General features: G+C 44.1%; 1 protein-coding gene across 9 annotated transcripts in view; it reads left to right on the forward strand.

Moving 5' to 3' along the window:
* FAM13A (family with sequence similarity 13 member A) overlaps window positions 1–13,347 on the forward strand; it is a 131,853-nt gene that overhangs the window by 82,616 nt on the left and 35,890 nt on the right. For all 9 annotated transcript variants that reach the window (XM_035113462.3, XM_088660516.1, XM_035113460.3 and 6 more), the window contains 3 exons: window positions 6,851–6,907; window positions 7,913–8,092; window positions 12,954–13,140. In XM_035113462.3, coding sequence (XP_034969353.3) covers window positions 6,851–6,907; window positions 7,913–8,092; window positions 12,954–13,140 — 424 coding nt within the window. The remainder of the gene's footprint in view (window positions 1–6,850; window positions 6,908–7,912; window positions 8,093–12,953; window positions 13,141–13,347) is intronic.

Here is a 13,347-nt window from a genome sequence, read left to right on the forward strand (position 1 = left end):
TATGCTAGTGGGTACAATGTATAGCAAAGGGACATCTAAGACGCAGGCCCCTTTCCTTTTCGTACTGAAAATATCAGGCTCGTCTCCTGAAGGAGGCACCAAGTCTCTTCTAGAGCAGGATTTGCCAGTACTGTGCCTGTGGGTGCTAATATACCTGCCAGTTATTGCCTTTGGTGCCTGAGAAAGGTCCCATCAAAAATACAAAATGCATGAGGGACTCTATGCTATTCCTGGCCCAGCAGTTCCTGTTTGCTCTAGCTCAGCATCTCCTAGGTAACCGCACGGCAGCCATTTTGTGACTGGCGCCCACAGAAACTTCCTTCTCAGAATTCCAAATATGTCCTCGCAGTCCAAAAATGTTGGTTATCCCTGTTTTAGAGTGGGAAACAGTGCGGTGGTGGTGGTGTTGATGGTCCCTCAGAGGAAGCCTGTCTTTTGGTTTGCTTTTGTGACTCTGGGCTCCAACAACTGTCATCGTTTATTAGGAAAGCTCTCTAGCGCCAACTCTTCTTTTAAAGAGAAACTTAGGTTAATTGCATGTTGCAAGCAATTGCATTTAAGTAATCTATGGTTCCATATTGCATAGCTGCCAAGTCTCCCGTTTCCCCCAGGAAATCCCCATTTTTCCAGCTGTTCCTAGCTGAAAAAAACGGATTTTTTTGTTTTTCCCTGGTTTATTCTGGCGCGGCGGCCATTTTGGAACTGGGCGGAGCATGCTCAGAAGCGACTTTTGATGCTGCTCTGCCCAGTTGCAAAATGGCTGCAGTGAGACTTCTGGCGTGGCGGCCATTTTTGAACTGGGCAAAGCAGCATTAAAAAGTCACTTCTGAGCATGCTCCGCCCAGTTCCAAAATGGCGGCAGCGCTACTTCCAGTCTGCTATTTCCGGCCTGGTCCCTTATTTCTCTGACAGCAACTTGGCAGGTATGATATTAGGAAACCAAAGGCCCCCCTCCTTTTTTAAAAAAGTGGGGGATTGTTAAGGACTGAAGGGGCAGGATGCTTAACCTGCCTCCTCACAACACTGTGAGTCTAAGCATTTTCCTCTGTGTAGTTCTATGGGGCAGAAGCAGCCATTTTGGAGAACAGTAAGGAGCTGACAAATGGGGAAGGGTTAAAAATCAGGGGTTAACTGCCACTCCTTTGGGCATAAAGGTGGAATGTAAATTTAATAAATGAAACTATCCACCCACCCTTGGCTGCCCCTTAACTCGGAAATGTTCTGTTTTCGATGTCAGCTAATTTAATTTTATTTGGGTTTGTTTGTTGTTGTTTTTTAAAAAAGGTTAATTTGAACTTGCACCCAGATCTCAGCAGGGCTTACTACCAATAAGCTCAGGCTGTGTCTGTGTTTTGGGGAGTTAGGTTAAGGTTAGGGTTAGACATTGCTTTTTTACTTTTGCAGAGTGGCGTAGTGGTTGGAGTCTTGGGTTCGAATCCCCGCTCGGCCATGAAGCTCACTCAGTGACCTTGGGCCAGTCACTGCCTCTCAGCCTCATGTGCCACACAGGGTTGTTGGGATTAAGTGAGGAGGAAGAGAACCATGTGTGCTCACTTTAAGCTCCTTGGAGGGAAAAAGGTGGTATATAAATGCAGCAGATAAATGAGAATGATGTCACGCTGGCCGAGTTTGACAGGCATGATTTTGTGCCTGAGAAACACCATGCCTTGGGTGGAGAGAGCATAGACTTGCCAAAGTGAATAATACAGGAGAGGCCCCTGTGGCTAGGCTCAGCGAAAATCTTTGCACGCCCTCCCGGAGCACAGCTAGGCTTTCAGCTGCAGGTGTCGCTGCTCACAAATCCCCAGTGGTGATTTGATTAGAGGAAAGGGGGAGGAAAGTGCAAGAGTAAATAATTGCTTTCTGCCTGGACTAGCTTCCTCGATAAGAAAAGCAGCCACCTTGCAAGCACTCCAGGGCACATGATGACAGGCGTGTGAAAATGCTGCAGGAAAGCTAGACTTCAGCCTTGCCTGGTCCCCTTTTAAAAGCCGATTGATCTGTAGGCACTTTCCTCTGTGCTGTAAAAAGAAAAGGCTCACCACCTCATTTCCCTGCATCGAAGCTGCTGCTGCTGCTGCTGCTGCTGCTGCTGCTGCTGCTGCTGCTGCTGCTGCTGCTGCTGCTGCTGCTGCTGCTGCTGCTGCTGCTGCTGCTAAAAGGCAAAAGGTCAGGCCAAGCTTGCTGTGGTTCCTGGTCAGTTGGTATCTCTGCAGATACATATGGCCAACAAGAGTATACTATACAGATGTTGTCATCGTGTTGCGGCTCCCTGATGACTCTGTGTTCATCCTCTGAGACCCTTCTTTGTGTGCCTCTTCCACACAGGGATGGAAGAGTGGCAACACGAGAACGGGGCCTTTTCTGCAGCGGCTTCCCATTTGTGGAATGCTCTCCCCAGCAAGGCTCACCTGGCACCTTTATTATATATCTTTAGGTGCCAGGCCTTTGGCTGATTTAATACTCTACAGCCTTTTAAATGTGGGAGGGGGGCGTTATTGTTTTGTTGCTTCTGTTTTGATTATCTCTCTTGTGCTTTTATTGTATGTTTTTATCTTGAGATATTTTGATGAAGGGTGGTATATAAATCTAACAAATAAATATTTAGTGGCAAACCTGGGTTTTCCTCTGGGAGAAGTGTGTCCTTGTACACCTGGCCCTGTAGACTGGAACCACAAATAAATAAAAGAATCCTAAGGACTAGCGCCTTAACTCATTTTTAGGCCTTGCTTTGGCAAGACCTGGAGGTCTGTCCTAAGTTGAAGCCCTGATGTTCTTCTTCTTAGAGTTGTAGAGAATTGTAAGAGAGATGGGTCATTTAGACCAATCCCCTGCAATGCAGGACTCTCTTGCCCAACATGGGGCTCGAACCCACCACCCTGAGATTTAAGATTCTCACACTGTACCAAATGGGCTATCCCAGCAGTTCTTCTTCATTACATTTGCACCCCACTTTTCCTTCAAGGAGATCAAGGTGACTTAGATAGTTCTCATCCCTTTCTGATCCTTACAACAACCCTGCGAGGTAGGTTGGGCTGAAAGCATGTGACTGGCTCAGGGTCACCCAGCAAGCTTTGCATTAGAAGAATGCCGCCCATCTCTCCTTTGGCTGATGAATAGGCTGCTTCTTTCTAGACTAACCCAACGCGTTCTGGGTAGCGGTGAGGGGTTCTCACATTACTAGAAAGTACTAGCAGGAATGCTTAGCGGTAAGTCAGAAGAAGCACACCGGGGACAAACTGTTTGAGAAGCAGGACCCTTGAAGCGTTTTTCTTGTTCAGCAAGCGTCCATTAGGGTGGCGTGCTACGCATTGCATTTTGCAGCATATCTGCCTCCCTCAGCGACACCGTGTCATTCTTGTTTGCACACATGCAGGACAGCCAGCTGGGCGAACTAATTCTCTTGCCGATAAGAGGATCAAGCCAAACGAAATGTTTTAAGCTCATAACAACTTTATGAATACTGTAGTCAGGCTCTGAACCTCAGTAACATGTCACATGGCCCCTCTTATCTGCAAAGCTGAGTCAGCGGGATTGGGGGGGGGGAGGAGAGAGAGGACTCCTGCAGGTCTCAGACCTGACCTTGCCTCCCAGTTCAGAGAGCTGCTCCGAAGACAAAGCCCGGCATCAGGGTGTGTCTCGCTTCCTGGGAAGACAAAACTTTGACGATGCTAGGTAGCCCCACGGAGAGGTCATTGCAGTAGTCCAAGCGGGAGATAGCTAGAGTATGCACCACTCTGGCGAGACAAGTCTGTGGGCAGGTAGGGTCTCAGCCTGCATACCAGATGGAGCTGGTAGACAGCTGCCCCGGACACAGAATTGACCTGCACCTCCATGGACAGCTGTGAGTCCAAAGTGACTCCCAGGCTGTGCACCTGGTCCTTCAGGGACACAGTTGCCCCATTCAGTATTGTCCTGTGTGGCATCACTTACGCCTAGAGAAATCATATGCATTGTTGGTATCTGGTAATGTGGCTGCTTTCAGGCCAGTGACACGAGGCAGAAAATTTTCCCAGTCTCTTATTTTTCCACAGAAAACGTCCAATGTTGTAAGTCCATTAGGAACAATGAACGGATGCCAATTGCAAATAAGTACAGTGGTCCCTCGACTTACAAACTTAATCCGTTCCGAATGCACATTCGTAGGTCGAAAAGTTCGGAAGTCGAAACACGGTTTCCCATAGGGAAAAAAATATTCGGAAAAATCCGTAAGCCGAAAAAACCGCATGTAAAAATCCGTAAGTCAAAAAAACCGCATTTAAAGCCGCCAACGGTTTCCGTTTGGATGTAGAAAAATTCATAAGCATGCGGCCATTTGTCCCGTTCGTAAGTCGAAACCTACGGATGTTGAGTAATTCATAAGTCAAGGGACCACTGTATTAGGTAGGCTATGCAGTTTCACAGTTTTTAGCTTCATTTAGTGATGTCTATTAATATAAACTTGCTAATTTAGACCCCCCTCTAGGGCACAGTTGCCCATGCTGTGATAACCTCACAGTCGGATTACTGCAGTGTGCTCCATGCAAGGCGACCCTTGGCCAGAGGCTGCAGTTGATGCAGAACCCAGCAGCTAGGTTGTGGGGACAAACTTGTGGAGACAAACTACTGGCAGCACATAGCACCCTGCTTGTGGGATTTGTGACAGCTGCTCTTCTACTGCTGGGCCAAGTTCAGGGTGTTGGCGCTAATACAGCTCAGGACCAGGTTACCTGAGAGACTGCCTTATCCAGGAGATCACTGAAGTCTGCAGGAGAGTTTCGCCTGCAAGCCCCAGAGATCTCAGAAGCCAGGTCTGCAGTAACTCACAGTAGGGATTTTACTGTGGGGTGGAGTAGCATTCCTGTCTAGGTAGAGCATGTGCATAATTTTTTGCAATGTGTGTCTACCAGTTACAGTTTTAGTCTTGTTTTAAATGTTTTTGTTTTGTTTTTGTGCTTTTAAGCATTTTTAATAATGTATGCAAATGCCTTTGTCTCAAGGCATTTACACACATTATTAAAAATGTGCTGTTGTTTAGGAGGCAGTGAATTAATGGTGGTGGTGGTAGTTGTAGTAGTAGTAGTAATAATAATAATAATAATAATAATAATAATAATAATAATAATAATAATGCTTCAGAAGATTTCCCAGTGCAGACTGAAGTTTCTCCCAATACAAATCACCCTAAGCAAATAGGGTGTATAGGAAAACTTACCAGAAAACACACCAGTGCTCCTGCCACATTGGCACATGATAAGAAGCAGTGCAAGGAGACTGAATCTACGTTAGGAACGAAAGAGTTGCCATTCACTAGTTCAGCCTTCATGGGCAGAAAGGCATTTCTGTGAAACTTCCAAGGCAAGCGTAATGGCAGCAGTTCTCTCCTGCTGTTTACTCCTAGCATCTGGTATACTGCTTCCATACATGGAGGGTCTCTCGGCTGCTTGAAGCTGCATTGATCACACATGCGCAGGTGCCTTCTGTGCAAAGCAGGGAGGACGTGCCTGTAAACAAGTGGGTATGTGTTTCATCCCAATTAGTTTGCCGATGGATCTCCCCATTATGCATTACACAATACAGTCGTACCTTGGTTCTCGAACGGAATCTGTTCCAGAAGTCAGTTCGACTTCCGAAAACATTTGAAAACCAAGGGGCTTCCTGCATTCAATAGGAAGCCACGTCGGACATTCGGGTTCCAAAGAACGTTCGCAAACCGGAAAACTCACTTCCGGGTTTGTGGCATTTGGGAGCCAAAATGTTCGAGAACTAAGCTGTTCAAAAACCAAGAAAAACACGCAGCAAATGCACCTGCCATCGCAAATTAAATGCATGTTCTTTTTTAAAAGCCAGTCTGCTTCTTTTTGTGCTGATCATTTTTGAGAGGTGCGTATTGTGTTATAAGCTGTGTGTAAAATTTGTGAGGAACTCTGAAATTTGTTTGCATGTTGTTTCTAACCTACTCTTGTCACGGCAGATTGGTCAGAAACAGTAGCTGAGTCATTGCTCCTTAGGAGTTTGCGGTCTGAGAGTTTACCATATTTGCATTTACATGTTCCATCATTTGATTAATGAAATTCCAAGTGGTAACTTGCACTTGTGAGTTGTCACCACATGTATATGATGTCTCTAGTAATACATAGGATTAATGAATTGATAGCTAAAATTGGGGGGTGGGAATTAAGTATCTAAGATGACACATCTTTTTGAAGTCAAAAGAACCAGAACAAAGATGAAATGGTTTTGTAGCAAACAGGATTACTTTTGTCAAAAGAACTTTCTTCTCCCAAATATACTGTGTGGCCTTGAGACGCTCTGAATTTTAAAGAACTGATTTTGTTTTGTTTTATCAGTTTTATATTATTGTTCAGGTTATTCATATGATGCTTTTTTTTTAAAAAAAAGAATAACGTTCTTGGGGGGGGGAGTACTTTAAATTAAAAAATGTAAGTTCAAATGTACAGCTGACAATAACAGACAATTCTCGCCTTATTTCTAGCAGAGTGTGTGGCTGCTCATAAGGATAGTCTTCTAAAACTGGAAGGATCTGGCAAATAAGCATACACTTCTCTTTCTTCATGTGATAATAAGGCATCTCTGCAAATAATTTGCCAAATGTTCCTAGTCCACAGTTTGTTGAAGGAAAATTACGATGCCTTTCACTGAAGTCAGTTCATCTGACATCAAGTGAACAGAAATCAAGTTATATGCATGCATGCATGAAACTGGCCCAAGGTGTGTTTATATTTTGGGAGGCCTTTTTAATTCATTAAACAGATCATTCATAATTCAAGCAAAGCTCTGGGGTTCTCTAAGCAGCTTTTCTTAATGTTCTTTGAGACTTACATATAACTTTTGAATTCCTTTCATGCAGTGCTCACGTGTCACAAGTCAGCAGCAGCAGCAGCAGCAGCCTCCCTCCTACTGGAGAGTAAGTGTCTGCTTTTATGTCTTCTTTGGTTTTGAATTGTTCTTGTTATATGTGTGTGTGTGTGCATTTTGTTGACTCTGCAAACGCTAAAGGAGAGTATAAAATTTGCTAGATCAAAGCAAGGCTGTTGTCCTGTAGATATGGCTGTCTGTCCTATTGCTTTAGTTGACATCCCTGCATTTTGGAGGGGGTTGGACTAGATGATCATCAGGGTCCCTTCCAACGCTACGATTCTGTGATTCTATATAGTAATGTCATTTGAGACACTTTGATTAAAACATTTTTGTGTGGGTCTTCCTGTGCTTTGGAAGAGTTTTGTACAAGGTTGGGCAGTGTGGTCTACTAATAAATTTATGGTGGACTACCTAGTGCCTGCTGGGTTGCAAGGCTTCTGATAAAGAATTCTAGACCAAATATAATGTATTCCTATCCCTCAGTTTAGGGTAAATCTATCCAGAAGGATGCTGCTTGTGTTCTTGAGCAAGGCTGCATTCTTAGGATCACTTGAAGCAATGTATATATGCCTTGTTGTTGTTGTTTAGTCGTTTAGTTGTGTCCAACTCTTCGTGACCCCATGGACCATAGCAGGCCAGGCACTCCTGTCTTGCACTGCCTCCCGCAGTTTGGTCAAACTTATGTTCGTAGCTTTGAGAACACTGTCCAACCATCTCGTCCTCTGTCGTCCCCTTCTCCTAGTGCCCTCAATCTTTCCCAACATCAGGGTCTTTTCCAAGATATATATGCCTTAGCTGTTACAGAAATCTCGAATATGCACTCTTACTTGTACATAGTGTTTGCAGTGTTTACTGCTTCAATGAAATTTGCTGCCTCATATGCCTTCAGGTTATGCCCTGGAATGCAGTAGCAGGTTTCTTTATATTCTAAGTTCTGCTAGAAGAGGTTCTTCTTGATAAATCTACATGTGAGATTTTACCCTCATTTTTGTGGCTCCGTCATTCTTAACATTGCTTTGCTTTCTTGAATATTTGTTTGCTGGTTTTACAGATACTTAGAAAAGACAATCCGGTCAGCAGTCGAGCAACATCTTTTTGATGTTCATGGATCCGGCGGTCAAAGCTCTGAAGAATCCGAGTCGGGAACATCATCCACATCCTCAAACGTGTCTGCCCGGCAGCGGCGGAGGCATCATAAAGAACAGGATGAAGCCCGAAGGAACAGAGATATGTACGATGGCAATTTCTGCCTCTCTATGTGTTCAGCCTGAAATCTGTAGTGTGTACTAGTACACCGTATTGGTTTAGATGGGCCAGCGAACTGCCTTGATATAGAGCAGCTTCAAAGAGCATTAAAAGTGATGTTTTGCCTTGTTGCTGTCACAGTGCGCAGCTGATGGAAACATTTGCCCTCCCTCCTCGCTTTACGTTTTCGGGAGAAACGTAGCATCAATTTCCGCAAGTAAAAAATTAATGGAAAACCACCACCACCAAAATGTTTCCTTTATTAAAGGTGAACCAAAAATGTAAGCCCTCTTGCAAAACAGGGGCATTTCCCAATCCCAAGAGTGACTTAATGATTCTCCCTGTACTAGTAGCCATGCTGAGAGGCTTCTGAAGTAAGTAGGTCAGAGATGGGCTAGTGTACAGGCGTACGTGTTTAGCAGCATATAGCACTGCGGTTGGGTGTCGTCGTCGTCCCAACCTCTGTGCAGCCTTCCTATTGAATTGCAGATCTGCCTTTCTGTGTGTTTTCCAGCCTCTCGAGTCCTTTCATTTGCATACACACCAACCAACTATAAACTTATAGAGACGTTAGCAGAGTGGCATCTGAAAATTGATCCATTTATAGCATGGCTTTAAAAATAAAAATAAAAACAAATTTTTAGAAATCAATTGTGGTGAACTGTAAAAACCCAGCATTTCTACAGAGTTTATTCTTTTGGTTTTGTGAACTCTTTGCAAGATTGACCACAGACCTTAAGCAGAACGTGAGAAGTGGCGCCACGTTGAGATGTTCAGGTTTAGAATGTCAGGTAGTAAGCAAGAAGCCCTGTACAAATTGGGCATGATGGATTCCCAGATAAACTTTTATCCTTTCTGTTCAGCAACAACATACCAACCTAGTTCGCATGACACCATAAGCCAAGACCATGTGAATAGCCAGGCTCCCAGAGAGATGGATAGATAGACTGATTGATTGAACTCCCTGCTCGCTTCTTCAGAGCCAGCCATCATTCAGTCTAGCCTGATGTGCTAACACTGCAGACATCATGCTGTGTCCTGATGAGCCCCAAAAAGGAAAGGAGGAAGGCAGGGAGAAAAAAGCCCTGCAGAGTTCTCCTAATCCCTTAGCTGTGGGGATAGTTGCGTCTGCTACATCAGGCCCTATGTAGACATTGGTCCAGTTCACATGTAATGTTAAACCACTAGGAACACCATCATGATGTCCTCCAGAGGGGGATGGACTCCTGTCAGCCCTAGCCAGCAAGACTAGTGGTCACAGATGATGGGAGCCGTCGTCCACAATAACTAGAGGCCGCCATATTGGCTGCTCTTCTTCTTAACCATGGCTTAGCATTGCATGTGACTCTGGCCGCTAGGTAACGTTGCCAGTGATCGCAGATAATGTTAAACCTGGATAGAGGTAGTGTGGGAAAACTGGACAAGGACAGAAGGGGAAAATGTAAGCCTGCACCTTTCAGCTCAGTTGGTTAAGACCGTGGTGCTGATAATGCCAGGGCTGCAGGTTCGATTCCCATTTGGGACAGCTGCTTATTCCTGCATTGCAGGGGGTTGGACTAGATGACCCTCAGGGTCCCTTCCAACTCTACAATTCTCCGATTCTTCTCTCATCCCTGTCTAAAAAAAAGAAGTCTGTGTTAGGGTGCTTTCTTTGGCCTTTCTTCTGCTGTGTCTCCTGGTCAAACATGAGACTGAAGCAACATGATTATACTTACTTCTTGAACATGCATACAGTTCGGCAGAAACACCTGCTGGGTTGTATGTGTTCCAAGTCTGCTTTCCCATTTGCGGAAAACTAATGCACTTTTAATTGCTAATAGGCACAAAACATTTTGTCCTATGAAATAACTGACAGGCATAGAATTGGTCCAGTTTACCTACCTCTTTTTTTGTTGGAGGGTGGAGGTCCCAGCAATTAAAAACCAAGAGGATTTGCGGCTAAGTTTTTAATAAATATTGTAGTTGAATTGCATGTTTAATGTGTGTATATATATTACATCTGATTATGTAATAGATTATGTTTCAAAGTAATCCGTACAAATTGGAAACAGGTTTGTAAAGGAAATTCCAATAAAACAAATCCCTTGTTTTTTGCTTTGCAGAAAATTATGGTAAAATAATGCAAATCTGGGTACCAGGTGTACAGTTATTTGAATAGGGCAATTTTTTAAAAAAGTGGGGGAGATGGGAGCTTCTCCAAATTCTGAAGTTTTATTTTCCATCCATTCCTCTTAGTCAAGGTGGTCTGTACCAGAACATTAAATAAATTAATACGGGCCACCATGTGCTATGTTTGTTGCAATGGATTTCACTTTCATTGGCAATTATAGGGCAGACTTGTTTGCCCTTCTCATTGATCTACCCCAGAGAAGTTTACTAATTTTATTATTAATTTATTATTATTTATTTTTACCATTTATATTTTCGTGTATATCTTACTCTCTGGTGCTCAAGTAAGTTTCCCATCCAGGCACTGAGCAGGGCCAGATCTGCTTAGCTTCAAGTGGGTCACTATGCCATGTGCCTTCAAACGCATCCTCGGGGGCCACTAGAAGTAGACTTTTCACTACCTACGGGTAAATGTCATTTAGTGAAGACTTGGGAAACTTATAAACAAGCCTAGAGCGCAGAGATTTTTCCAGAGCTGTGCAAATTCAGGGCAAAACCTTTGTGTGCTTTCGTGAACTCTCTGAGGCAGATTGATCTTTTAAAAAAATGATTTTTTTATTGATAACTAGCTGGCCCTGCCACGCGTTGCTGTGGCTCATCCATGTGATTCCCCCCCCCACCGTGTGCCAATCCATGATGTATCCTGCCGCCGCCTCCCCCCACCCCTACCTCACTTATCCCTGTGATTCCCCCCACCCTGTCTCGACCCATGTCATATCACACACCCTTTTCCCCCCACCCCCAGCTCATCCCTGTGACTGACCCCACTGTGTCCTGACCTATCCTATCCCTTCCTCCCCCCAACCCCCACCCAGGCGAGTCAGTACCTCCATTCGCCCTAGTGTGTAAAGGCTTCGGCCTAGTACCGTATGTAAACAGGGAAGGTTTTATAGGTGTAGTACCAGTGTAGCCGCCGCTAGAAGGCGCTGGTTTGCAACCTTATTCTTTTCCCAGCATGCATTTTCGTCTGAATGCTGTGTTTTGAAACACAGGGTTTGGGGTTTTTTTACCGGGCGCAGGTGTGCCATCTGTCTTAGCAAACTTTCCTATAGCCTTCGGACATTCGCATGTGATGTTGTGTCAAAATTTCACCTCAATTGATCAAGCGGTTTTGTTGGAACATTGAAGACGAAGGAACATACCCAGTTTACATCATATATATATATATATATATATATATATATATATATATGGATTTTCAAGTATACATTTCCATCTTTATATATCCACCATTGTAGTCATACATATTCATTGACTTCCCTCCTTCCCCTTCCTTGGTTCTTTAAATTTTTCCATGTTGTTGTTGTTTAGTCGTTTAGTCGTGTCCGACTCTTCGTGACCCCATGGACCATAGCACGCCAGGCACTCCTGTCTTCCACTGCCTCCCGTAGTTTGGTCAAACTCATGTTCGTAGCTTCGAGAACACTGTCCAACCATCTTGTCCTCTGTCGTCCCCTTCTCCTAGTGCCCTCAATCTTTCCCAACTTCAGGGTCTTTTCCAAGGATTCTTCTCTTCTCATGAGGTGGCCAAAGTATTGGAGCCTCAGCTTCACTATCTGTCCTTCCAGGGAGCACTCAGGGCTGATTTCCTTAAGAATGGATAGGTTTGATCTTCTAGCAGTCCATGGGACTCTCAAGAGTCTCCTCCAGCACCATAATTCAAAAGCATCAATTCTTCGGCGATCAGCCTTCTTTATGGTCCAGCTCTCACTTCCATACATCACTACTGGGAAAACCATAGCTTTAACTATACGGACCTTTGTCGGCAAGGTGATGTCTCTGCTTTTTAAGATGCTGTCTAGGTTTGTCATTGCTTTTCTCCCAAGAAGCAGGCATCTTTTAATTTCGTGACTGCTGTCACCATCTGCAGTGATCAAGGAGCCCAAGAAAGTAAAATCTCTCACTGCCTCCATTTCTTCCCCTTCTATTTGCCAGGAGGTGATGGGACCAGTGGCCATGATCTTGGTTTTTTTGATGTTGAGCTTCAGACCATATTTTGCGCTCTCCTCTTTCACCCTCATTAAAAGGTTCTTTAATTCCTCTTCACTTTCTGCCATCAAGGTTGTGTCATCTGCATATCTGAGGTTGTTGATATTTCTTCCGGCAATCTTAATTCCTGCTTGGGATTCATCTAGTCCAGCCTTTCGCATGATGAATTCTGCATATAAGTTAAATAAGCAGGGAGACAATATACAACCTTGTCGTACTCCTTTCCCAATTTTGAACCAATCCGTTGTTCCATATCCAGTTCTAACTGTAGCTTCTTGTCCCACATAGAGATTTCTCAGGAGACAGATGAGGTGATCAGGCACTCCCATTTCTTTAAGAACTTGCCATAGTTTGCTGTGGTCGACACAGTCAAAGGCTTTTGCATAGTCAATGAAGCAGAAGTAGACGTTTTTCTGGAACTCTCTAGCTTTCTCCATAATCCAGCGCATGTTTGCTATTTGGTCTCTGGTTCCTCTGCCCTTTCGAAATCCAGCTTGCACTTCTGGGAGTTCTCGGTCCACATACTGCCTAAGCCTGCCTTGTAGAATTTTAAGCATAACCTTTTTTTTCCATATTTTTCCATAATACAAATGGAATTATTTTTCCATAATTCCAAATTTTTCCATAATACATGCATATTCTAAGAACATCTGAAGCAGATTGGTAACCCTGCAATGTCTTTTCTCCAGGGAGGTGATCAATAAGGAGAATATTCCTTCTGGATTTGGCAGCATTGAAGAGTGTATGCTGACTGCTCAAGAAGTAGAAAAACTGCAAGAGGCCAGCTCCGGATATATCGGAGAAAGGAGTAAACCAAAGCGACAGAAATCCAGCACCAAACTTTCTGAGCTTAATGACAACCAGGACAGTCCTCTGGTAAGCAGAGCTCTTAACGTCACTCCTGTTGTTTCCATCTTTCTTACGAAATGGCTGCAAACTTAGAATTGTTATTGAGCCTTGCTATTCTGGGTAATGGGTGGAGGAGTGCAGACTTGGGAAAAGACAGCAGAGGAACCAACTTGGGTGCAAGGTTGAAGATAATAATAATAATAATAATAATAATAATAATAATAATAATAAATT

The sequence above is a fragment of the Zootoca vivipara genome, chromosome Z1 (genome assembly GCF_965207765.1).
Source record: "Zootoca vivipara chromosome Z1, rZooViv2.hap1.1, whole genome shotgun sequence".
In the NCBI taxonomy this organism is placed as follows: Eukaryota; Metazoa; Chordata; class Lepidosauria; order Squamata; family Lacertidae; genus Zootoca; species Zootoca vivipara.